Source organism: Pseudochaenichthys georgianus, unplaced genomic scaffold (assembly GCF_902827115.2).
Source record: "Pseudochaenichthys georgianus unplaced genomic scaffold, fPseGeo1.2 scaffold_1530_arrow_ctg1, whole genome shotgun sequence".
Lineage (NCBI taxonomy): Eukaryota > Metazoa > Chordata > Actinopteri > Perciformes > Channichthyidae > Pseudochaenichthys > Pseudochaenichthys georgianus.
In genome coordinates, this window is record NW_027262366.1 from 4845 (window position 1) to 32442 (window position 27598).

Here is a 27598-nt window from a genome sequence, read left to right on the forward strand (position 1 = left end):
ACACACACACACACACACACACACACACACACACCCAGGAACAAACTCAGCTGATCAGTTGCAGTGTGTTTCTCTCTTCACTTTATTGACCGGCCGTGTGTGTGCGTGCGTGCGTGCGTGCGTGTTGAGTTGTGTGTCGGTCCGGTTCTGTCCGGCTGGTTCCGGAACTCAGTCCCCGGTGTGCAGCGTCAGTCTCTCGGGTTCAGAGTGTTAGCATCTCTCGGCTCTTTAGCTGTTAGCTATTCGCAGCTAAGCTAACTGTTAGCCTGAGTTAGCATCTAGCTGTTAGCCTCGGTTCTCCTGATGCCGGCGATGCTGGAGAGGAACCCGGAGGGGAAGAGGAGAGGCCGGGCCGGCGGCAGCGGCCCCGGGGCAGCGGGCCTCCCCGCCGGGAAGAGCCTGTCTGGGAATGGAACCACCAGCAGCTGCTGGGAAGAAGAAGGCTCCGGGTCCAGCAGCGACGAGGAGCATGGTGGGTAGCCTCGAACACTAGTACTGTGTGTAGTGCTGTGTGTAGTGCTGTGTGTGGTACTGTCCGTACTCTGAGCACCACCGTGTGTTTCTGTGTGCAGGTGGAGGGGGGATGCGGGTCGGGACGCAGTACCAGGCCGTGGTTCCGGACTTTGACCCGGGTAAGAGAGTAAACCGGGCTCGGTGGACCGCGGGCGGAGAGGTAGCCTCGAACACCTCTGAAGTACAGAGGAGTGTCCCGAGGTCCAGAACCAGAACTCTGGTCCAGACTGACTTATTATTAATTTCATTAGATTACATTATATTATATGTCATTTTAGTGGTTATTACACAAGACCAGATCTCTTCGTGTGTGTGTGTGTGTGTGTGTGTGCGCGCGTGTGTGTGTGTGTGTGACTGGATGTGTTCCTGTTTTTACTCCAGTTTGAGAGAACTCACAGGAAGTTACAGAGAAACCCAAGATATGAATAATGTGAAATGATAGTGCGGTCACTTCTCACAAAGGAACAAACTGTGTGTGTGTGTGTGTGTGTGTGTGTGTGTGTGTGTGTGTGTGTGTGTGTTTAGACGTGGCGCAGGAGGCTCACCTCAGAGAGAACCTCGGCATGTTGGTGTGGATCCCGAGCAGCGCTCTGCTCCAGACTCAATGTAAGTCATCCAGGTGTGTGTGCTCCAGGTGTGTGTGATCTGTGTGTGTGCTCCAGGTGTGTGATCCAGGTGTGTGTGCTCCAGGTGTGTGCTCCAGGTGTGTGTGATCCAGGTGTGTGTGCTCCAGGTGTGTGATCCAGGTGTGTGCGCTCCAGGTGTGTGCGCCCCAGGTGTGTGTGCTCCAGGTGTGTGATCCAGGTGTGTGATCCAGGTGTGTGTGCCCCAGGTGTGTGTGATCCAGGTGTGTGTGCCCCAGGTGTGTGTGATCCAGGTGTGTGTGCTCCAGGTGTGTGATCCAGGTGTGTGTGATCCAGGTGTGTGTGCTCCAGGTGTGTGATCCAGGTGTGTGATCCAGGTGTGTGTGCTCCAGGTGTGTGTGCTCCAGGTGTGTGCGCTCCAGGTGTGTGATCCAGGTGTGTGCTCCAGGTGTGTGCTCCAGGTGTGTGATCCAGGTGTGTGCGCTCCAGGTGTGTGCGCTCCAGGTGTGTGTGATCCAGGTGTGTGATCCAGGTGTGTGCGCTCCAGGTGTGTGCGCTCCAGGTGTGTGTGATCCAGGTGTGTGATCCAGGTGTGTGCGCTCCAGGTGTGTGCGCTCCAGGTGTGTGTGATCCAGGTGTGCGATCCATGTGTGTGCGCTCCAGGTGTGTGTGCTCCAGGTGTGTGTGCTCCAGGTGTGTGCGATCCATGTGTGTGCGCTCCAGGTGTGTGTGCTCCAGGTGTGTGTGCTCCAGGTGTGTAATCCAGGTGTGTGTGTGCTCCAGGTGTGTGCTCCAGGTGTGTGTGCTCCAGGTGTGTGTGCTCCAGGTGTGTGTGATCCAGGTGTGTGATCCAGGTGTGTGTGATCCAGGTGTGTGTGCTCCAGGTGTGTGATCCAGGTGTGTGTGATCCAGGTGTGTGTGCTCCAGGTGTGTGTGCTCCAGGTGTGTGATCCAGGTGTGTGTGCTCCAGGTGTGTGTGCTCCAGGTGTGTGTGCTCCAGGTGTGTGATCCAGGTGTGTGCGCTCCAGGTGTGTGTGATCCAGGTGTGTGTGATCCAGGTGTGTGTGCTCCAGGTGTGTGTGATCCAGGTGTGTGCGCTCCAGGTGTGTGTGATCCAGGTGTGTGTGCTCCAGGTGTGTGATCCAGGTGTGTGATCCAGGTGTGTGTGCTCCAGGTGTGTGATCCAGGTGTGTGCTCCAGGTGTGTGATCCAGGTGTGTGTGATCCAGGTGTGTGTGCTCCAGGTGTGTGATCCAGGTGTGTGTGATCCAGGTGTGTGTGCTCCAGGTGTGTGATCCAGGTGTGTGCGCTCCAGGTGTGTGTGATCCAGGTGTGTGTGATCCAGGTGTGTGTGCTCCAGGTGTGTGTGATCCAGGTGTGTGCGCTCCAGGTGTGTGTGATCCAGGTGTGTGTGCTCCAGGTGTGTGATCCAGGTGTGTGATCCAGGTGTGTGTGCTCCAGGTGTGTGATCCAGGTGTGTGCTCCAGGTGTGTGTGATCCAGGTGTGTGTGCTCCAGGTGTGTGTGCTCCAGGTGTGTGATCCAGGTGTGTGTGATCCAGGTGTGTGTGCTCCAGGTGTGTGTGCTCCAGGTGTGTGTGCTCCAGGTGTGTGATCCAGGTGTGTGCGCTCCAGGTGTGTGTGATCCAGGTGTGTGTGATCCAGGTGTGTGTGCTCCAGGTGTGTGCTCCAGGTGTGTGTGATCCAGGTGTGTGCGCTCCAGGTGTGTGTGCTCCAGGTGTGTGTGCTCCAGGTGTGTGTGCTCCAGGTGTTAATTTCGTCAGCTATTTTTTAATTTAGTTTTAGTCATATTTAGTCACCTTCATCCTGTTTTTATTTAGTCAAGATTTAGTCGACTAAAAGTCTGAGCATTTTAGTCGAAGAAAACGGTTGAGTCTTTTTCAGTCATCAGAACATTTCAGTCAAAGTAGCCAAAACCAATCATTTGTCATTTTAGTCAAACGTATTTCACAATAAGATGATATCTTTGATGAAACTCCGGCTGAGTGACTGAGCAGCTCTGCAGAGCATCAGGTGAACCAGCTGCTTCCCGTCTGATGAAACAATGCATTCGCTTTCTCTCTCCGCCTCATTGCAGCGAAAATGGGCCCAAATATCACATCGTTTCTTTCTCCCACGCAGTGTGGCTTTAGACGTTTCCGCTGTCAGTCATTTTGACGGGATCGTAACATGTCCGTCATAATCCATTATTACCCGTCGAGTGCACAATGTATCACTCACTCGCGCTGACGGGGGTATTCGGTTAACGCGACCACTGCTCCCGAGCCCTGTTGTTGCCCGTGACAACCCTGTGGCTGTCCACCAGGTGGTGCTGCTGTGACTGTGTGTTTGTTGTATCAGCAGTGATGGCACTTGCTTCCAGTAGATCAGAGGGCGCAGAGCAGGCTCCCTCTCAGCTGCCCTGCTCGCAGGCTCCCTCTCAGCTGCCCTGCTCGCAGGCTCTCTCTCAGCTGCCCTGCTCGCAGGCTCTCTCTCAGCTGCCCTGCTCGCAGGCTCTCTCTCAGCTGCCCTGCTCGCAGGCTCCCTCTCAGCTGCCCTGCTCGCAGGCTCCCTCTCAGCTGCCCTGCTCGCAGGCTCTCTCTCAGCTGCCCTGCTCGCAGGCTCTCTCTCAGCTGCCCTGCTCGCAGGCTCTCTCTCAGCCGCCCTGCTCGCAAGCTCTCTCTCAGCTGCCCTGCTCGCAGGCTCTCTCTCAGCTGCCCTGCTAGGGGCAGCAGCACAGCGCTCCTGGTTTGGGCAACCCGGTGTGGAACTGTTGCCCTCATGTTGCAAGCAGAGCCAGCTTGCAGCATGAGGGGCTCGTCCGACCCAAGAACCAGGTGATGGTTGTTTACTTGATTGTGTAGACGGGTTGTTGCTGGTGTGGGGCATTAAGGAGTAGCTTTGGAGTACCCTTCCTGATGGGCATAAGCAACATCTCCTTCAGGGGAGCTTGTTGGTTTGTTGTTTTTGTGCATAAACATGATTCGACATTTGTTTGTCATGGGTACACGACACGTCCGTGGCTGTCTTGGTGAGTAACGGCTTCGCTGGGTCTTTACCGGGTCATTGGGTAAGTGTTTAGAACACCTGGCGTGGCATGCATGAAGACTAGGGTGAGACTAGGTGGCTAGTATGGGGTAGGCAGTCGGCTGGGGGAGAGGTATTCCAGAGTGAAACAACAATATATATCTGTAGGGGTCTGTGCACCGGGTTCAAGGGACTTTGCATAATCATGGCTCCATTGACAGCTGCTGTGAAGTGTCCCCGCGTGGAACGACTGGAACATGCACTAAAGACCAGCTGGTAAAGACTGCAGAGCATTTTGAGGTAGACGTTCCAAAGCAGGGGCGTAAAGACACCATAGTGACTATGTTACAGGCCCAGTTGCTACTGCAAGAAGTTCTGCCAGCAGGGGCCGGCGATGATGGCTCCGAGGAGGAGTTGGCGAAGGCAGATATAAATCCAGAGCGGCAGAGAAGTGCAGGTTTCTCTTTGTTTGACTTTGGGGAGGACCGGGCTGGAGCTCGTGACCAGGACCCTGAGATGGAGCTCGTGACCAGGACCCTGAGACGGAGCTCGTGACCAGGACCCTGAGACGGAGCTCGTGACCAGGACCCTGAGACGGAGCTCGTGACCAGGACCCTGAGACGGAGCTCGTGACCAGGACCCTGAGACGGAGCTCGTGACCAGGACCCTGAGACGGAGCTCGTGACCAGGACCCTGAGACGGAGCTCGTGACCAGGACCCTGAGACGGAGCTCGTGACCAGGACCCTGAGACGGAGCTCGTGACCAGGACCCTGAGACGGTGCGGGAAGCTGAATTGCAACAAGAGCGTTACCAGTTGGTCCAAGAGGGTAAGCTCTCTTCTGGGGTGTCCCCAGCTTCCTGTGATGGAGCTTATAACTTGAGGTTGTTACCGAAATTCGAGGAGAAGACTGTAGATTATTTTTCTGGACTTTTTGAGCGACTTGGCCGAAGACGACAGGTCTGCTTCAGAGGAAACGTTGCTGTTACAGTGTGCGGTAACTGGCAGGGCTCAAGACGTTCTGCATTCAGTACGGCTGACGGTGAAGATTACTTAAGGGATTGGCTGCAGTGCTGAAAGCTTATGAGCTGGTGCCTGAGGCCTTCCGTCAGGACGCTAAGGAAGTCAGAAGGACAGACCTATGTGGAACTTGTTCGGGAGCTGACGATGAAATGTAATCGGTGGGTCACGGCTTCCGAAGTAGTAAATCTTAATGATTTGAGGGAACTGTTCCTTCTTGAACAATTAAAAGATATCCTTCCAGAACGCGTTGCTACGTACCTGAATGAGCAGAAGGTTAAAAATGCAACAGACGCCGGGGTGTTAGCTGATGAATACACGTTAACACACACGATTCATTCAGGGGAGAGATTCGACTGGGGGACCCCAGAGGTAAAGTAGATCCAAGTACTTGTTACTTTTGTTTGGGTAAAGGACACCAGAAAAAGGAATGCCCAGTACTTGCAAAAACCAAGGGACTCCAAAATGTTCCGTTTCCCAGGCCTGTTGCCCTGGCAGCTCCTCCCCCCAGGTGCTAGGGATGAGGCTATAGCTGCGGTTAAACTCTATACTACCCCGCAACCAGTTGCTGCTGCGCTTTCTGACTACGGCCCAGCCAGAGGTGAAGCCCCGCCCCTCCCAGCTGGCAGATGAAATTGATCCAGGGTATGCCCCTTTCATACGAGGGTTATGTGTCTGCAAGGAAGTGAACAAAAGTTAAGATACTGAGAGACACAGGTGCTATGGATTCAGACATAAGTGAGGCTGTTCTTCCATCTCCCTCGGTAAGGGACGCTGGAAGTGGTGCATGGTTCAAGGCAATGGGGATGCAGTTGCTGTCTGCTCCAAAGCATCGGTTGGTGTTGTTCATTTCATTTCATTTCAAACCTTTATTTATCCAGATGAATCCCATTGAGATCATTGATCTCTTTTTCAAGGGAGAGCTGCTCAAGCAGTTCCACATGAAACATACAAACATCAACAGAACAACAAAAGGACGTCATCAGCATCATGTACATAATGATCCACATGAACAGGTACCAACAGCTTCCGGTTGAGCAGCATCCAACCGAGCTTTAAAACATTTAGTGGCACCAGATTGTTCAGTTTAATGTGCAGCCTGTCCCCAGACAGAGGAGCTGCCTCTGAAAGCTGCTTCCCTCAGACAGTCCTAGCAGTTGGCACATTTAATAAACCACAGCATGCGATCTCAGGCAGGAGCCACTTACAATTCTCCGTGAGATCAGGGAGCAGATATAAGATGGAAGTTTCCCTAACATGGCTTTATAGATGAACGTGTCCCAGTGACTGAGCCTCCGTGCAGGTAGTGAAGGCAGACCAGCCCTTGCACACAGGGTGCAGTGAAGGGTTAATGCTTTACAGTCTGTCCCACATCTCAGAGCGCTGTGATACGCAGCATCTAACTGGACCAGCCAATGGGCCGGTGCATTCAGATAGACCAGATCCCCAGAGTCCAGCACAGGTCAAAGGTCACAGAGCCTCTTCCTGGCCTCCAGGAGAAGCAGGACGTGTTCCTGGAGAAGAACCCTAGCCTCACCCTCAGCTCCTCAGCAGGTTAGAGACCTGAGGGTGAGAGGAGAGACGACCATCAAGCAGACACCCAGGTGTTTGTAACAGGAACCACTTTGAGCACTTGTCCTTGCGTAGTTACAATATCTACAGCAGGCTCTGGGTCTGTTCAGCTTTAGAAAGAGCGTGACCTTGGTTTGATCCACATTAGAAGCAGCGTTAGTTCAGAGCGCTGAGTCTGAGTCGTGTCAGAAGCAGCCTGTGATGTAACAGCAGCTCCTGAATGAGGGACCTCTCAGAACATCACGGGATCATCCGCATGATGTGAAGTAGCTTCATCCACATGTTCCCCTGAGCTGTTGATGCAGATGGAGAATAAAAGTGGGCCTGACACAGAGCCTTGAGGAACACCATTAGTGATGTGTACCCACTCAGAAGACAGCCCATCAGAGTGAACACATGGGCCTTTCAGAGAGGCAGTTCTCAGACCAGCCACTGCACGGCTGGACATGCCGACACTGAGCAGCCTCTGCTTTGAGATGAGATGATCCACGTGTCCAACGCTTTGGACAGGTCAGCAAACAGAGCTGCTCAACTCTGCTTATCATCTAGATCAGTGGTTCCCAAACTTTTTGTGCCCAAGGCACACCAAAGGACAAGTCAAAATCTCAAGGCACACCTATTGTGCAAAATAGCCCTGATAACACGTGTTATCACTCATATGTAAAATATCTGTAAATGTGCATAATTATTTACAAATGCCAAATAAAATGTAACAAAGACAACTATATTACTCATGAAATATTTAGTAACGAAATATTTCAGAAATGAATTTGAAACGTTATCAAATTAGGCTTCATCAAAGCAGCAACACACTCATTTAAACCAGACAGGTCACAACATTAAAAATGAGACAAAGGAAATTCAGCACAGATAACTGTCAATGCAAGGAAGCTGCATTGTCCATGGTCCTGAACTACAAATTATAAATGTAACATTTCAGCAGAGTCGTTACTAAAAAAAAGTAATATATTACATATTACTTAAGTATTACACTACTTCGTTACTCTCTACATAAAGTAACTCGTTACTTTACTCGCAGGGCCGGCCCGCCCCTCCCTGCAGGCAGATCACGCAGACTGCTAAAGTTTCAAATGTTCTCTTTAGTTCAGTTTCCATCCTGAATGTTTTCCTATCTGACCGTGGCTGTCCTCTGTCTCCTGCTATCTGACCGTGGCTGTCCTCTGTCTCCTGCTATCTGACCGTGGCTGTCCTCTGTCTCCTGCTATCTGACCTTGGCTGTCCTCTGTCTCCTGCTATCTGACCGTGGCTGTCCTCTGTCTCCTGCTATCTGACCGTGGCTGTCCTCTGTCTCCTGCTATCTGACCTTGGCTGTCCTCTGTCTCCTGCTATCTGACCGTGGCTGTCCTCTGTCTCCTGCTATCTGACCGTGGCTGTCCTCTGTCTCCTGCTATCTGACCGTGGCTGTCCTCTGTCTCCTGCTATCTGACCGTGGCTGTCCTCTGTCTCCTGCTATCTGACCGTGGCTGTCCTCTGTCTCCTGCTATCTGACCGTGGCTGTCCTCTGTCTCCTGCTATCTGACCGTGGCTGTCCTCTGTCTCCTGCTATCTGACCGTGGCTGTCCTCTGTCTCCTGCTATCTGACCGTGGCTGTCCTCTGTCTCCTGCTATCTGACCGTGGCTGTCCTCTGTCTCCTGCTATCTGACCGTGGCTGTCCTCTGTCTCCTGCTATCTGTATATTTTGCGCAGTCTATCTCTGCTCACTCTGTTGCGTCGGCGTGTTCTCCTGCGTGTTGGCCATGTGTTGCACTGGAACCAGACACCGCAAAGACTTCAGCCGAGCACGTACGAACTGCGCATGCGTAAGTGGCAATAACTCTCCTTACCAGCAGGCGGCGGTAGTGTGTATTCGTCATTCAAAACAGGCAACAACCGGAAGACAGAGAAGAAGAACAGACTGATATAAACAAACACATAGCGTGTGCGGTAGCTCCACCGTAGTATGTGTTCTTTGCAGGTGCTTGTTGAGGTTTGACGTGGTGTTTACAGCAGTGGATAGCAGCTGGCCTGGACACAGTTTGCACCTCACCGTCACTTCCTGTCTATTCTTCGGATGAACTCAAAATAATGGGCATACGTCCTCCACCCCTCGAGAGTTATCGCTGACTCAGCCATGTTTATGCAGCACTGCAGGTGGAGATGTGGACGCGCAAGTCGCGCAGATTACGTACATATAAACCTACAAAGTACTGATATAGTAAATAAAAAAATAATTAATTTTGTGTAGTTGTATATTGCAATAATAACGTATGGTTGTCACAAAATCCCACGGCACACCCGGACTTGCCTCACGGCACACCAGTGTGCCGCGGCACACCGTTTGGGAACCACTGATCTAGATACTCTCCACATCGTTCACACGTTCATCGTGGCAGTGATGGTGCTGCGCTGCTTTCTGAAGCCTGACTGATGCTCAGACAGGATGTCATGGTTACATAGAAACTCCTTTACCTGTTCACTCACGAGGCGTTCAAGAGCCTGAGCCAGAACTGACCACTTAGAGACTACTTGGGAGTCCGGCCATCTTTGCCTGGAGTGGCAGCCATCCTCGGAAATGACTTGGCTGGCAGCAGAGTGTGGCCTGATGCTGCTTTCACCAGTGGTGTCCTCTTTCACCAGTGGTGTCCTCTTTCTCCAGTGGTGTCCTCTTTCACCAGTGGTGTCCTCTTTCTCCAGTGGTGTCCTCTTTCTCCAGTGGTGTCCTCTAAGCCAGTGGTGTCCTCTAAGCCAGTGAGGGGCGAGCTTGCTGCCAAAGGTAGTTCCAGCTTGTGCAGTACCACGAGCCCAGACCTATAAAGCACAAGATAAAAAAAGTCATTTCTGAGAATATTGTTCTGGCGCCAGCTGTGGGTCCATCGTCTGTCTCTCGTTGTGAATTGGCCAAGCAGCAGCAGGAGGATCCCACTTAGCAGGAGCTCTTGTCCCAGGTTCGCCCTGCTGAGGAAATCCTCAGTGCAGCCCATGGGTATTTCTTACAAGAGGGGGTATTGGAAATGGTCGCCTCACGGTGAGGTTTTTTTTGGGGAAGCAATATTTCAATTTGTCATACCAGACGAGCTGAGAGGAAGGGTATTGAAACAGCGCATGGTGATGCTGCGGGTCACTTGGGAGTGCAGAAGACATACAGAGAGCTGCGGTATTTCTACTGGCCCAGATTGAAGAGGACGCTTTCTGTCTTTATTAAGACTTGTCAATTAACGGGTAAACCTAACCAAACTATGTCTCCTATTTCGGCAGTGTCCTCCCCTTTTGATCGTCTGCTGATTGACTGTTGGCCCATTGTCCAAGTCTAAGGCTGGAGTTCATATCTGCTGACGGTGATGTGTCCGTCCACACGTTATCCATTGAGGAACTTTACAGCTAAGTCTGTGGTGAAAAAACGGAGTCAGTTTATTTCCATCTTTGGTATCCCGAAAGTTATTCAGAGACCAAGGTACTAACTTCACTTCACATGTATTTAAGCAGAGTACGAGACAACTTCATGTGAAACATGTGACCTCGAGCGCTTACCGTCCACAGAGCCAGGGGGCACTGGAGAGGGTCCACCAAACACTGAAGTCCTTGTTACGTTCATACTGCAATGCGTTGAATCGTGACTGGGAAGAAGGTTTGCCTTGGCGGCAAGGGAGGTGGTACAGTCGAGCACTGGTTCAGCCCCAATGACCTGGTGTTCGGTCACCTTGTTGGGGGCCCGCTAGCAGCACTAAAAGAGCATTGGGAGATCCTGATCCAGCAGCCAACCTGCGGGAGTATGTCAATGGTTTCAAACGGCGTCTCTTTGAAGCGGTTCGGCAGGCCCAGGTGAAGTTGGAGAAAAGTCAACAATGAAGACCTTGTGTGACCGGAGAACCGCACGTTTAGCCCTGGGGATCCAGTGCTGGCCTTGTTGCCTTTAGTTGCTTCCCCTTTTCAGGCAAAATGTGCGGGACCCTACTCTGTGGTCGGGACCCTACTCTGTGGTGCGTCAGGTGTCAGATCAGAATGATGGCATCTCCACGCCAGATAGGGCGAGGTGCACCCAGTTGTGCCTCATAAAACTGTGAAAGCCCTATTTCTCTCGTGTTGTTCAGGAAGCGAAGCAGAAGTTAAAGCGGCACATTTGCCACGGTCTAGACACGATGATGTGTGCTCTCTTATCGGGTCATATCCTACCCTGTTTTCAGATGTTCCTTCACGGACGCATCTGGTGGAACATGGCATTGACGTGGGAGAGGTTACGCCCATAAGACAGCGGTTTTACAGAAACTCGAGTCAGAGGTTGCATCCATGCTGCATAATGGCGTTGCAGAACCCTCACATTCGAGCTGGGCCTCACCAGGTTTGTTACTGGCTGAACCTGACGGAACCTTTAGACCCTGTACTGATTTTCGCAAGGTAAATGCTGTAACCAAGCCAGATGGTTCCCCCACCTCGGATGGAGGATTGTGTGGGTCAAGTTGGCGCAGCTAAGTTTGTAAGCAAGTTTGATCTTCTTAAAGGTTACTGGCAAGTACCACTGACCCCACGGCCAGGGAAATGGCATCCTTTATAACGCCTAGAGTTGCACTCTTACACGGTCATGCCATCTGGTCTTAGAAACGCACTGGCTACATTCCAGCGCTTGATGAACCGTGTGGTTTCTGGGTGTCTTTAGATGATTCGGTGGTGTTCAGCGACACATGGTCAGGGCACCTGCAGCGCACCCAGGCCCTGTCTGATCGCCTGGTCTGGGCAAATCTCACTGTGAACTTGGCCAAGTGTGAGTTTGCTAAGGCCACAGTGACGTATCTGGGTAAGGTCGTGGGTCAGGGGCTGTGCGTCCAGTAAGGGCACAAGTGGAAGCCTACCACCAGGAAGGAGTTGGCTCGTTTTCTTGGCATGGTAGGTTATTACCGTTGTTTTTGTGAAAACTTCTCCTCGGTTGTTGCTCCCTTGACTGACCTGATAAGTCCACGGATGAAGTTCAACTGGTCAGTTCAGTGTCAGGAGGCTTTCAAGGACGTTAAGGATCTCCTAATTGGCGCTCCAGTGCTGAGAGCCCCGCGTCTTGAGGAACCTTTTCATCTTAAAGTGGATGCATGTAAGACGGGTGCCGATGCCGTGTTATTACAGCAAGATGCCTCTGGTATGGAGCTCCCGGTCAGTTACTTCTCACGCAAGTTGAACTCCTACCAGTTGAACTACTCGATTGTAGAGAAGGAGGCGCTGGCATTGATCTGGGCATTGCAGCACTTCGAAGTGTATACAGGGAGTGGTTATAGGCCAATAGTGATACACAGATCACAATCCCCTGACCTTCCTGCAGTCTTTGCAGAACCCAAACCAGCGGTTAATGAGATGGTCCCTATTCCTACAGCCTTTCCATTTGGACATCCAACATCTCAAAGGTTCCGAAAATGTGATGGCTGATGCTTTGTCGAGAGCTGTACCTTAAGGTGGTTTTGTTCTTGTTTTCACATCTAGTTTCCAGCGTGTTCCTGCTCTTTAATTGCTTCCAGGGTGCCGGGTTGCTGAGTTGGTGAATGTGGAAAGTAGGCAGTGGTAAACGAGGGTAACAGTTACACCTGGGTAAGCTTTGTTTCATGTATTAGCTGTAAGTATAAGCTCTGTTATTGGTTTGGATGTTTCAGTGTCTTGGGGACACTTCTTTTATGGGGGGGGGGGGGTGACAACCCTGTGGTTGCCCACCAGGTGGTGCTGCTGTAACCTGTGTGTTTGTTGTAATCAGCAGTGATGGGACCCACCTGTGGGACTTGATTCCAGTAGATCAGAGGGCGCAGACCAGGCTCTCGCTCGCTCTCAGCTGCCCTGCTCGGTGCAGCAGGACACCGCTCCTCTGTTCTGTGTTATTGTTGGTTGTAACCGCTGTGTTGCATAAAATAAATGATTGTTTTGGACAACTCCGGTGTGGAACTGTTGTCCTTATGTTACAAGCAGAGCCAGCTTGTAACATTGCCATTTTATTTTCTGTTGAATAAGGTTAGTTAGACCATGAGTTAGATCCGAGTCTTCCTGACAGTTCACAGTGTGCCGCTGCCTGGTGTAATTCAAATGTACCGGTGCACGCAGCACAGACACACAGCTGCTGCCCAGCCGCAGCACAGACACACAGCTGCTGCCCAGCCGCAGCACAGACACACAGCTGCTGCCCAGCCGCAGCACAGACACACAGCTGCTGCCCTGCCGCAGCACAGACACACAGCTGCTGCCCAGCCGCAGCACAGACACACAGCTGCTGCCCAGCCGCAGCACAGACACACAGCTCCTGCCCAGCCGCACCACAGACACACAGCTGCTGCCCAGCCGCAGCACAGACACACAGCTGCTGCCCAGCCGCAGCACAGACACACAGCTGCTGCCCAGCCGCAGCACAGACACACAGCTGCTGCCCAGCCGCAGCACAGACACACAGCTGCTGCCCAGCCGCAGCACAGACACACAGCTGCTGCCCAGCCGCAGCACAGACACACAGCTGCTGCCCAGCCGCACCACAGACACCCAGCTGCTGCCCAGCCGCACCACAGACACACAGCTGCTGCCCAGCCGCAGCACAGACACACAGCTGCTGTAACGTTATCTTTGATAATATTTCGTCTCGTCACTTTTCTTCAACGATATTGCATGATGATTTCGTTACAGTTATTGTTTACTGCTGTCGGTGCCGTCTCGTCATCGTCTCGTTTTCGTCATGGAAAAAAGGTCGTTGACGAACATATTTCGTCATAGTTTTAGTCAGCGAAATTAACACTAGTGTGATCTGTGTGTGTGATCCAGGTGTGTGTGCGATCCAGGTGTGTGCGCTCCAGGTGTGTGTGTGATCCAGGTGTGTGCGCTCCAGGTGTGTGCGATGCAGGTGTGTGCGCTCCAGGTGTGTGCGATCCAGGTGTGTGTGATCCAGGTGTGTAATCGGTGTGTTTTTTGTTCCAGTGGACGAGTACATTGCCATCGCCAAAGAGAGACACGGCTACAACATGGAGCAGGTAAACCTTTCATTTGTGTGTAAACTTTAAAATATTTGTGTGATGGATCAGGATCAGCTGCACCCTTCAGGTGTGTATGCAGATGTGTTATGTGTGTGTGTGTGTGTGTGTGTGTGTGTGTGTGTGTGTGTGTGTGTGTGTGTGTGTGTGTGTGTGTGTGTGTGTGTGTGTGTGTGTGTGTGTGTGTGTGTGTGTGTGTGTGTGTGTGTGTGTGTGTGTGTGTGTGTGTGTGTGTGTGTGTGTGTGTGTGATGGATGTACCTCTGTCCAGGCTCTGGGGATGCTCTTCTGGCACAAACACAACGTAGAAAAGTCTCTGGCGGATCTGCCCAACTTCACCCCGTTTCCTGACGAGTGGACGGTGGAGGACCGAGTTCTGTTTGAACAGGCCTTCAGTTTCCATGGGAAGAGCTTCCACCGCATCCAGCAGATGGTACCAGTCCGTCCATACCATCCAAACCAGTTAGAACCAAACACCACAACCAGATGAAACCAGTGAGACCAGTATCACTGATGTCATGCTGTGTTTCTGCTCCCTCTCAGTTACCTGATAAGACCATGGCCAGTCTGGTTCGGTTTTATTACTCCTGGAAGAAAAGTCGCAGTAAAACCAGTCTGATGGACCGACAGACACGAAAAAACAAGAGAGAGAGAGACGACAGGTGAGCTGACACCTGCACAGGTAGCACACCAGGTAACATGACACCTGCACAGGTAGCACACCAGGTAACATGACACCTGCACAGGTAGCACACCAGGTAACATGACACCTGCACAGGTAGCACACCAGGTAACATGACACCTGCACAGGTAACACACCAGGTAACATGACACCTGCACAGGTAACACACCAGGTAACATGACACCTGCACAGGTAGCACACCAGGTAACATGACACCTGCACAGGTAGCACACCAGGTAACATGACACCTGCACAGGTAGCACACCAGGTAACATGACACTTGCACAGGTAGCACACCAGGTAACATGACACCTGCACAGGTAGCACACCAGGTAACATGACATATGCACAGGTAGCACACCAGGTAACATGACATATGCACAGGTAGCACACCAGGTAACATGACACCTGCACAGGTAACACACCAGGTAACATGACACCTGCACAGGTAGCACACCAGGTAACATGACACCTGCACAGGTAGCACACCAGGTAACATGACACCTGCACAGGTAACACACCAGGTAACATGACACCTGCACAGGTAGCACACCAGGTAACATGACATATGCACAGGTAGCACACCAGGTAACATGACACCTGCACAGGTAGCACACCAGGTAACATGACATATGCACAGGTAGCACACCAGGTAACATGACACCTGCACAGGTAGCACACCAGGTAACATGACATATGCACAGGTAGCACACCAGGTAACATGACATATGCACAGGTAGCACACCAGGTAACATGACACCTGCACAGGTAGCACACCAGGTAACATGACACCTGCACAGGTAACACACCAGGTAACATGACACCTGCACAGGTAACACACCAGGTAACATGACACCTGCACAGGTAACACACCAGGTAACATGACACCTGCACAGGTAGCACACCAGGTAACATGACACCTGCACAGGTAACACACCAGGTAACATGACACCTGCACAGGTAACACACCAGGTAACATGACACCTGCACAGGTAACACACCAGGTAACATGACACCTGCACAGGTAACACACCAGGTAACATGACACCTGCACAGGTAACACACCAGGTAACATGACACCTGCACAGGTAGCACACCAGGTAACATGACACCTGCACAGGTAGCACACCAGGTAACATGACACCTGCACAGGTAACACACCAGGTAACATGACACCTGCACAGGTAACACACCAGGTAACATGACACCTGCACAGGTAACACACCAGGTAACATGACACCTGCACAGGTAACACACCAGGTAACATGACACCTGCACAGGTAACACACCAGGTAACATGACACCTGCACAGGTAACACACCAGGTAACATGACACCTGCACAGGTAACACACCAGGTAACATGACACCTGCACAGGTAGCACACCAGGTAACATGACACCTGCACAGGTAGCACACCAGGTAACATGACACCTGCACAGGTAACACACCAGGTAACATGACACCTGCACAGGTAACACACCAGGTAACATGACATATGCACAGGTAGCACACCAGGTAACATGACATATGCACAGGTAGCACACCAGGTAACATGACACCTGCACAGGTAGCACACCAGGTAACATGACACCTGCACAGGTAACACACCAGGTAACATGACACCTGCACAGGTAACACACCAGGTAACATGACACCTGCACAGGTAACACACCAGGTAACATGACACCTGCACAGGTAGCACACCAGGTAACATGACACTTGCACAGGTAACACACCAGGTAACATGACACCTGCACAGGTAACACACCAGGTAACATGACACCTGCACAGGTAGCACACACCAACAGGAAACAGGTATAATTGTATACATCTCTAACAGTCATGGGATGTTTTCTGATTATTTGTAACTGTTTCAGTGAAAATGAAGTTGAGGACAAAAATCCTCCCAGCGACTGCGAAATCGAGCAAAACAAAGATGACAAGAAGGAGGTACACTTCTGTTTACTGTTTACTGACTGTTTCCTATTTACTGACTGTTAACTGTTTACTGACTGTTAACTGTTTACTGACTGTTTACTGTTTACTGACTGTTAACTGTTTACTGACTGTTAACTGTTTACTGACTGTTTACTGACTGTTTACTGACTGTTAACTGTTTACTGACTGTTTACTGTTTACTGACTGTTCACTGTTTACTGACTGTTTCCTATTTACTGACTGTTTACTGTTTACTGACTGTTTGCTATTTACTGACTGTTAACTGTTTACTGACTGTTTCCTATTTACTGACTGTTAACTGTTTACTGACTGTTTCCTATTTACTGACTGTTTACTGACTGTTAACTGTTTACTGACTGTTTACTGATTGTTTGCTATTTACTGACTGTTTACTGACTGTTAACTGTTTACTGACTGTTTACTGACTGTTAACTGTTTACTGACTGTTTACTGACTGTCTACTGACTGTTAACTGTTTACTGACTGTTTACTGACTGTCTACTGACTGTTAACTGTTTACTGACTGTTTCCTATTTACTGACTGTTAACTGTTTACTGACTGTCTACTGCAGGGGTGGCCAACCCGCGGCCCTTTGCCTAGTTTCATGCGGCTCTTCAGTTCATATCGAATTGTGTGAGTTTGGGGGAGAGACACTGACTCCTGACTCGAGTTGCACGGTGTACCGATACTTGAAAGGTACCGCGATACCCTGCCGTTAAAAACCTTACGATTCTCCGTCTCATTAGTATCGGTACTTTAAGAATGACGGGGAAAGTACTCCGGTGAGAAATCGCCGTTTTAATAAGAGCCGTGTGTGTTCAGCGCTCTGCTTCCACTCCCTGCAGCCGTGCCTGCTGTCCCGCCCCTCTCAAGCACGCTCAAGTGCCTCCCCTCTCTCAAGCACGCTCAAGTGCCTCCCCTCTCTCAAGCACGCTCAAGTGCCTCCCCTCTCTCAAGCACGGTCAAGTGCCTCCCCTCTCTCGTGCACGCTCAAGTGCCTCCCCTCTCTCGTGCACGCTCAAGTGCCTCCCCTCTCTCGTGCACGCTCAAGTGCCTCCCCTCTTTCGTGCACGCTCAAGTGCCTCCCCTCTCTCGTGCACGCTCAAGTGCCTCCCCTCTCTCGTGCACGCTCAAGTGCCTCCCCTCTCTCGTGCACGCTCAAGTGCCTCCCCTCTCTCAAGCACGCTCAAGTGCCTCCCCTCTCTCGTGCACGCTCAAGTGCCTCCCCTCTCTCGAGCACGCTCAAGTGCCTCCCCTCTCTCGTGCACGCTCAAGTGCCTCCCCTCTCTCGTGCACGCTCAAGTGCCTCCCCTCTCTCGTGCACGCTCAAGTGCCTCCCCTCTCTCGTGCACGCTCAAGTGCCTCCCCTCTCTCGTGCACGCGCTAGCTGCCAGAGCATGTGAGAAAAGGAGAAGCTGCGAGTGGGAGTGCAACTGCCGCTGCTTCTCGGCTTGTTGACAAAAAAGACGCCAGAAGCGAAATGTGGAAGTATTTGAGCGATATCTCTGACAGTGAGGGCCAGCCTCCGGACACCACGAGGCCCGTCTGTGAGACATGGATTAATTTGATTTAATACGAATTCTTGTCATTTATTTTATTTATTGTTCTCATTGTTTAAAAGTGTGTGTTCTGGTTCTGGTGTGAAATAAAGCACAATAATTACATTTAAGACTGTTTCCCTTTTTTTAAGAAAAGTATCGAAAAAGAATCGGAATCGCAATTCTTGACTTGGTATCGAAACCAACATTTTGGTATCGTGACAACACTAGCTACTCCTGACAGTTAACCTGATATTTAGTAGGTCTGTTCAGTACCGAGTGCTGATAATTCTGACGTCATTTGGCCGGTCAAAGTTGTTTGGGCTCGGATAAAATCGCTCCGTTACTTTGGTCCCGTGTTACTTTGGTCCCGTGTTACTTTGGTCCCGTGTTACTTTGGTCCCGTGTTACTTTGGTCCCGCGTTACTTTGGTCCCTCGTTACTTTGGTCCCGTGTTACTTTGGTCCCGTGTTACTTTGGTCCCGTGTTACTTTGGTCCCTCGTTACTTTGGTCCCGTGTTACTTTGGTCCCGTGTTACTTTGGTCCCGCGTTACTTTGGTCCCTCGTTACTTTGGTCCCGTGTTACTTTGGTCCCGTGTTACTTTGGTCCCGTGTTACTTTGGTCCCTCGTTACTTTGGTCCCGTGTTACTTTGGTCCCGTGTTACTTTGGTCCCTCGTTACTTTGGTCCCGTGTTACTTTGGTCCCGTGTTACTTTGGTCCCGTGTTACTTTGGTCCCGTGTTACTTTGGTCCCGTGTTGCTTTCGTCCCATGTTACTTTGGTCCCGTGTTGCTTTCGTCCCATGTTACTTTGGTCCCGTGTTACTTTCGTCCCGTGTTACTTTGGTCCCGTGTTACTTTGGTCCCGTGTTACTTTGGTCCCATGTTACTTTGGTCCCGTGTTACTTTGGTCCCGTGTTACTTTGGTCCCGTGTTACTTTGGTCCCGTGTTACTTTGGTCCCGTGTTACTTTGGTCCCATGTTACTTTGGTCACTCGTTACTTTGGTCCCGTGTTACTTTGGTCCCGTGTTACTTTGGTCCCGTGTTACTTTGGTCCCGTGTTACTTTGGTCCCATGTTACTTTGGTCACTCGTTACTTTGGTCCCGTGTTACTTTGGTCCCGTGTTACTTTGGTCCCGTGTTGCTTTCGTCCCATGTTACTTTGGTCCCGTGTTACTTTGGTCCCGTGTTACTTTGGTCCCGTGTTACTTTGGTCCCGTGTTACTTTGGTCCCGTGTTACTTTGGTCACTCGTTACTTTGGTCCCGTGTTACTTTGGTCCCGTGTTACTTTGGTCCCATGTTACTTTGGTCCCGTGTTACTTTGGTCCCGTGTTACTTTGGTCCCGTGTTACTTTGGTCCCGTGTTGCTTTGGTCACTCGTTACTTTGGTCCCGTGTTACTTTGGTCCCGTGTTACTTTGGTCCCGTGTTACTTTGGTCCCGTGTTACTTTGGTCCCGTGTTGCTTTGGTCCCTCGTTACTTTGGTCCCGTGTTACTTTGGTCCCGTGTTACTTTGGTCCCGTGTTACTTTGGTCCCGTGTTACTTTGGTCCCGTGTTGCTTTGGTCACTCGTTACTTTGGTCCCGTGTTACTTTGGTCCCGTGTTACTTTGGTCCCGTGTTACTTTGGTCCCGTGTTGCTTTCGTCCCATGTTACTTTGGTCCCGTGTTACTTTGGTCCCGTGTTACTTTGGTCCCGTGTTACTTTGGTCACTCGTTACTTTGGTCACTCGTTACTTTGGTCCCGTGTTACTTTGGTCCCGTGTTGCTTTCGTCCCATGTTACTTTGGTCCCGTGTTACTTTGGTCCCGTGTTACTTTGGTCCCGTGTTACTTTGGTCACTCGTTACTTTGGTCACTCGTTACTTTGGTCCCGTGTTACTTTGGTCCCGTGTTACTTTGGTCCCGTGTTACTTTGGTCCCGTGTTGCTTTCGTCCCGTGTTACTTTGGTCCCGTGTTACTTTGGTCCCGTGTTGCTTTCGTCCCATGTTACTTTGGTCCCGTGTTACTTTGGTCCCGTGTTACTTTGGTCCCGTGTTACTTTGGTCACTCGTTACTTTGGTCACTCGTTACTTTGGTCCCGTGTTACTTTGGTCCCGTGTTACTTTGGTCCCGTGTTACTTTGGTCCCGTGTTGCTTTCGTCCCATGTTACTTTGGTCCCGTGTTACTTTGGTCCCGTGTTACTTTGGTCCCGTGTTACTTTGGTCCCGTGTTACTTTGGTCACTCGTTACTTTGGTCACTCGTTACTTTGGTCCCGTGTTACTTTGGTCCCGTGTTGCTTTCGTCCCGTGTTACTTTGGTCACTCGTTACTTTGGTCCCGTGTTACTTTGGTCCCGTGTTACTTTGGTCCCGTGTTACTTTGGTCCCGTGTTACTTTGGTCCCTCGTTACTTTGGTCCCGCGTTACTTTGGTCCCGCGTTACTTTGGTCCCGTGTTACTTTGGTCCGTGTTACTTTCGTCCCGTGTTACTTTCGTCCCGTGTTACTTTCGTCCCGTGTTACTTTCGTCCCGGCTCTCCCTACGTGTGTATGTGTGGTGTCAGGTGTCACTATGAGAGGATGACAGCGTGTCTAATTTGGCCCAAGAGCCAATCACCTTTGAGGGGGGGAAACCTATCGTTGATTAAACACTATCCCTACCATTGCCCCTGAAATTCAAGGTGTTTAAAAAAAATATATAATTTTTTTTTAAATATATATAGCACCAAATTGTAAATAATCTATAACTACTGTCACTTTTCACATTGAACATGTGCTCTTTTATTAAATAAACTAAACGCTTTCATTTGAAGTTGTGAGTTTAGTGTTTTTGACCCTAAGAAACACTGATGCACTAATCAATAACAATGATCCACAGCTCCTCTCTGCTCCAGAGGATTTAAAACATATATATCCCAATGCCACACAAACACATCAGTGACGTGGTTGAAATCTTGTCTCCAGAAAACAAAAAACTGAAACTAGCGGTATCAGTGACTGTGTGTTTGATGTGGCTCTTTGCGGTAACAGAGAACAAATGTGGGTCTTAACCTCTGACTGGTTGGCCACCCCTGCTCTACTGACTGTCTACTGACTGTTTACTGACTGTTAACTGTTTACTGACTGTTTACTGTTTACTGACTGTTTACTGACTGTTAACTGTTTACTGACTGTTTACTGTTTACTGACTGTTAACTGACTGTTAACTGTTTACTGACTGTATTCTGACTGTTTACTGACTGTTAACTGTATTCTGACTGTTTACTGACTGTTAACTGTTAACTGACTGTTTACTGACTGTTAACTGTTAACTGACTGTTTACTGACTGTTAACTGTTTACTGACTGTCTACTGACTGTTTACTGACTGTTAACTGTGTACTGACTGTATTCTGACTGTTTACTGTTAACTGACTTTACTGACTGTTTACTAACCCTAACCCTTTAGTCAAAACTAGATTTTTTTTGTTTTGCGAAATCGAGCAAAACAAAGACGACAAGAAGGAGGTACACTTCTGTTTACTGACTGTTTACTGACTTTACTGACTGTTTACTGACTGGTTACTGATTGTTTACTGTTTACTGACTGTTTAATGACTTTACTGACTGTTTACTGACTGGTTACTGACTGTTTACTGACTTTACTGACTGTTTAATGACTTTACTGACTGGTTACTGACTGGTTACTGACTGTTTACTGACTGTTTACTGACGGCCCCTACACACGGCGGCCCCTTCACCCCATTCACTTTGAATGGGGTGAAATCACAATTCGCCGAACTGCATTGTGGGAGAAAAGCGTAGCTTCTCTCGAGGTGCTCGCTGCAAAAGTAGAGCAATGTTCTACTTTTGCCGCCTCGACGGAGGCGTCAGCCAATCAAATCCCTCGTATGTAAATCTGACAGTACAAGCAGTAGCCAATCAAACCGGGTGTATGTTGGGAGAGCCAGACCGCAGTTATTTCCCATATGTCAACAAAAGCAGGAGAAAATGATCGTGGCGGTAGGGAACATACCGGGATACAAACCGGAGGAGCCAGGCATGGGGGAGGGGGCAGAGACAGTGGGGGGAGGGGGCAGAGACAGTGGGGGGAGGGGGCAGAGACAGTGGGGGAAACGGGTAGGTTTTCGCCTGTTTGGGGAGTTCATATCCAGTGTACTTCGTTTGAATGGACAGCTAGCAGCAGAGACAGTATATTTAGCCAGCATGGATGTAGCATGAATGCTTTGCTTTGTATGTCCGGGGCGGGACATTCATGTGGTTGGTTGTTGGTCGGGCTGCTCGCGTTGCTCGCACTTTACTGACCGTTTACTGACTGTTTACTGACTTTACTAACTGGTTACTGACTGTTTACTGACTTTACTGACTGGTTACTGACTGTTTACTGACTTTTTACTGACTTTACTGACTGTTTACTGACTTTACTGACTGGTTACTGACTGTTGACTGTTAACTGACTGTTGACTGACTTTACTGACTGTTGACTGACTTTACTGACTGTTGACTGACTTTACTGACTGTTTACTGACTTTACTGACTTTACTGACTTTACGGACGGTTTACTGACTTTACTGACTGTTTACTGACTTTACTGACTGTTTACTGACTTTACTGACTGGTTACTGACTGTTGACTGTTAACTGACTGTTGACTGACTTTACTGACTGTTGACTGACTTTACTGACTGTTTACTGACTTTACTGACTTTACTGACTTTACGGACGGTTTACTGACGGTTTACTGACTGTTTACTGACTTTACTGACTTTACTGACTGTTTACTGACTTTACTGACTTTACGGACGGTTTACTGACGGTTTACTGACTGTTTACTGACTTTACTGACTGTTTACTGACTTTACTGACTGTTTCAGGTGAGTTCTGGATCAGAGAGGTCGGAGGTCAAACCAGCAGCTAGTTTAAAGGTGAGGAAAATGAACCTTTCTCACTGTTTACCTGTCTGCCTGCTACCTGTCTGCCTGCTACCTGTCTGCCTGCTACCTGTCTGTCTGCTACCTGTCTGCCTGCTACCTGTCTGCCTGTTACCTGTCTGCCTGCTACCTGTCTGCCTGCTACCTGTCTGCTACCTGTCTGCCTGCTACCTGTCTGCCTGCTACCTGTCTGCCTGCTACCTGTCTGCTACCTGTCTGCCTGCTACCTGTCTGCTACCTGTCTGTCTGCTACCTGTCTGCCTGCTACCTGTCTGTCTGCTACCTGTCTGTCTGTCTGTTACCTGTCTGTCTGCTACCTGTCTGTCTGCTACCTGTCTGTCTGTCTGTTACCTGTCTGTCTGCTACCTGTCTGTCTGCTACCTGTCTGTCTGCTACCTGTCTGTCTGCTACCTGTCTGCCTGCTACCTGTCTGTCTGTCTGCTACCTGTCTGTCTGCTACCTGTCTGTCTGCTACCTGTCTGTCTGCTACCTGTCTGTCTGCTACCTGTCTGTCTGCTACCTGTCTGCCTGCTACCTGTCTGCCTGCTACCTGTCTGCCTGCTACCTGTCTGTCTGCTACCTGTCTGTCTGCTACCTGTCTGTCTGCCTGTTACCTGTCTGCCTGCTACCTGTCTGTCTGTTACCTGTCTGCTACCTGTCTGTCTGCCTGTTACCTGTCTGCCTGCTACCTGTCTGTCTGTTACCTGTCTGCTACCTGTCTGTCTGTCTGCTACCTGTCTGTCTGTCTGCTACCTGTCTGTCTGTCTGCTACCTGTCTGTCCTCAGGTGGGCAGCAGTAACCTGTCTGTCTGCTACCTGTCTGTCCTCAGGTGGGCAGCAGTAACCTGTCTGTCTGCTACCTGTCTGTCCTCAGGTGGGCAGCAAGGCGTCTCAGCGGATGAAGAAGCGGCCCCCCAGAGGAATGTTCCTGAACCAGCAGGATGTCGTCTGTCTGTCCTCTCAGCCGCCTCAGGGTCTCCTCAGACAGCTGGACTGTCAGCTGGTCTCCATCAAGAGACAGGTACCTGTCTGTCTCACCTGTCTGTCTCTCACCTCTCTGTCTCTCACCTGTCTGACTCACCTGCCTGTCTCTCTCCTGTCTGTCTCTCTCCTGTCTGTCTCTCTCCTGTCTGTCTCTCACCTGTCTGACTCTCACCTGTCTGTCTCTCACCTGTCTGTCTCTCACCTGTCTGACTCTCACCTGTCTGACTCTCACCTGTCTGTCTCTCACCTGTCTGTCTCTCACCTGTCTGACTCTCACCTGTCTGACTCTCACCTGTCTGTCTCTCACCTGTCTGTCTCTCACCTGTCTGACTCTCACCTGTCTGACTCTCACCTGTCTGTCTCTCTCCTGTCTGTCTCTCACCTGTCTGACTCTCACCTGTCTGTCTCTCACCTGTCTGTCTCTCACCTGTCTGACTCTCACCTGTCTGACTCTCACCTGTCTGGCTCTCACCTGTCTGTCTCTCACCTGTCTGTCTCTCACCTGTCTGTCTCTCACCTGTCTGTCTCTCTCCTGTCTGACTCTCACCTGTCTGACTCTCACCTGTCTGTTTCTCACCTGTCTGACTCTCACCTGTCTGTCTCTCACCTGTCTGTCTCTCACCTGTCTCTCACCTGTCTGTCTCTCACCTGTCTGTCTCTCACCTGTCTCTCTCTCACCTGTCTGACTCTCACCTGTCTGACTCTCACCTGTCTGACTCTCACCTGTCTGTCTCTCACCTGTCTCTCACCTGTCTGACTCTCACCTGCCTCTCACCTGTCTGACTCTCACCTGCCTCTCACCTGTCTCTCTCTCACCTGTCTGACTCTCACCTGTCTCTCTCTCACCTGTCTGACTCTCACCTGTCTGACTCTCACCTGTCTGTCTCTCACCTGTCTGTCTCTCACCTGTCTGTCTCTCACCTGTCTGTCTCTCACCTGCCTGTCTCTCTCCTGTCTGTCTCTCACCTGCCTGACTCTCACCTGTCTGACTCTCACCTGTCTGACTCTCACCTGTCTGTCTCTCACCTGTCTGTCTCTCACCTGTCTGACTCTCACCTGTCTGACTCTCACCTGTCTGACTCTCACCTGTCTGTCTCTCACCTGTCTGTCTCTCACCTGTCTGACTCTCACCTGTCTCTCACCTGTCTGTCTCTCACCTGTCTGTCTCTCACCTCTCTGACTCTCACCTGTCTGTCTCTCACCTGTCTGTCTCTCACCTGCCTGTCTCTCACCTGTCTGTCTCTCACCTGTCTGTCTCTCACCTCTCTGACTCTCACCTGTCTGTCTCTCACCTGTCTGTCTCTCACCTGCCTGTCTCTCACCTGTCTGTCTCTCACCTGTCTGTCTCTCACCTGTCTGACTCTCACCTGTCTCTCACCTGTCTGACTCTCACCTGTCTGTCTCTCACCTGTCTGACTCTCACCTGTCTCTCTCTCACCTGTCTGTCTCTCACCTGTCTCTCTCTCACCTGTCTGACTCTCACCTGTCTGTCTCTCACCTGTCTGACTCTCACCTGTCTCTCTCTCACCTGCCTGTCTCTCTCCTGTCTGACTCTCACCTGTCTGTCTGTCACCTGTCTGTCTCTCACCTGTCTCTCACCTGTCTGACTCTCACCTGTCTGTCTCTCACCTGTCTGACTCTCACCTGTCTCTCTCTCACCTGTCTGTCTCTCACCTGTCTCTCTCTCACCTGTCTGTCTCTCACCTGTCTGTCTCTCACCTGTCTGACTCTCACCTGTCTGACTCTCACCTGCCTCTCACCTGTCTGTCTCTCACCTGTCTGACTCTCACCTGTCTCTCACCTGTCTGTCTCTCACCTGTCTGACTCTCACCTGTCTGACTCTCACCTGCCTCTCACCTGTCTGACTCTCACCTGCCTCTCACCTGTCTGTCTCTCACCTGTCTGACTCTCACCTGTCTGTCTCTCACCTGTCTGACTCTCACCTGTCTCTCACCTGTCTGTCTCTCACCTGTCTGACTCTCACCTGTCTGACTCTCACCTGTCTCTCACCTGTCTGACTCCCACCTGTCTGACTCTCACCTGTCTGACTCTCACCTGTCTCTCACCTGTCTGACTCTCACCTGCCTCTCACCTGTCTGTCTCTCACCTGTCTGACTCTCACCTGTCTCTCACCTGTCTGACTCTCACCTGTCTGTCTCTCACCTGTCTGTCTCTCACCTGTCTGTCTGTCACCTGTCTGACTCTCACCTGTCTGTCTCTCACCTGTCTGTCTGTCACCTGTCTGTCTGTCACCTGTCTGACTCTCACCTGTCTGACTCTCACCTGTCTGACTCTCACCTGTCTGTCTCTCACCTGTCTGTCTCTCACCTGTCTGACTCTCACCTGTCTGACTCTCACCTGCCTCTCACCTGTCTGTCTCTCACCTGTCTGACTCTCACCTGTCTGACTCTCACCTGCCTCTCACCTGTCTGACTCTCACCTGCCTCTCACCTGTCTGTCTCTCACCTGTCTGACTCTCACCTGCCTCTCACCTGTCTGACTCTCACCTGTCTCTCACCTGTCTGTCTCTCACCTGTCTGTCTCTCACCTGTCTGACTCTCACCTGTCTCTCACCTGTCTGACTCTCACCTGTCTGTCTCTCACCCGTCTGACTCTCACCTGACTGACTCTCACCTGACTCTCACCTGACTGACTCTCACCTGACTCACACCTGTCTGTCTCTCACCTGTCTGACTCTCACCTGTCTGTCTCTCACCTGTCTGTCTCTCACCTGTCTGACTCTCACCTGCCTCTCACCTGTCTGACTCTCACCTGTCTCTCACCTGTCTGACTCTCACCTGTCTGACTCTCACCTGTCTGACTCTCACCTGTCTCTCACCTGTCTGACTCTCACCTGTCTGTCTCTCACCTGTCTGACTCTCACCCGTCTGACTCTCACCTGTCTGACTCTCACCTGTCTGTCTCTCACCTGTCTGACTCTCACCTGTCTGACTCTCACCTGTCTGACTCTCACCTGTCTCTCACCTGTCTGACTCTCACCTGTCTGTCTCTCACCTGTCTGACTCTCACCTGTCTGACTCTCACCTGTCTGTCTCTCACCTGTCTGACTCTCACCTGTCTCTCACCTGTCTGACTCTCACCTGTCTCTCACCTGTCTGACTCTCACCTGTCTGTCTCTCACCTGTCTGTCTCTCACCCGTCTGACTCTCACCTGTCTGACTCTCACCTGTCTGTGTCTCACCTGTCTGTCTCTCACCTGTCTGACTCTCACCTGTCTGTCTCTCACCTGTCTGTCTCTCACCTGTCTGTCTCTCACCCGTCTGTCTCTCACCTGTCTGTCTCTCACCTGTCTCTCTCTCACCTGTCTGTGTCTCACCTGTCTGTCTCTCACCTGTCTGTCTCTCACCTGTCTGTCTCTCACCTGTCTGACTCTCACCTGTCTCTCACCTGTCTGACTCTCACCTGTCTCTCACCTGTCTGACTCTCACCTGTCTGTCTCTCACCTGTCTGTCTCTCACCCGTCTGACTCTCACCTGTCTGACTCTCACCTGTCTCTCTCTCACCTGTCTGTGTCTCACCTGTCTGTCTCTCACCTGTCTGACTCTCACCCGTCTGACTCTCACCTGTCTGACTCTCACCTGTCTCTCTCTCACCTGTCTGTGTCTCACCTGTCTGTCTCTCACCTGTCTGTCTCTCACCTGTCTGTCTCTCACCTGTCTGTCTCTCACCTGTCTGTCTCTCACCCGTCTGTCTCTCACCTGTCTGTCTCACCTGTCTCTCTCTCACCTGTCTGTGTCTCACCTGTCTGTCTCTCACCTGTCTGTCTCTCACCTGTCTGTCTCTCACCTGTCTGTCTCTCACCTGTCTGACT

General features: G+C 50.9%; 1 protein-coding gene across 1 annotated transcript; it reads left to right on the forward strand.

Moving 5' to 3' along the window:
* On the forward strand, positions 1-23803 carry LOC117441166 (REST corepressor 1; the record flags this gene model as incomplete). Its single annotated transcript, XM_034077371.1, has 9 exons — positions 1-472; positions 573-632; positions 1039-1119; positions 13638-13690; positions 13961-14122; positions 14233-14351; positions 16250-16322; positions 22726-22776; positions 23657-23803. Coding segments are annotated over exons 1-9 (915 nt in total), but the record flags the coding sequence as incomplete, so codon positions are not given.
* Positions 23804-27598: the final 3795 nt, after the last annotated feature.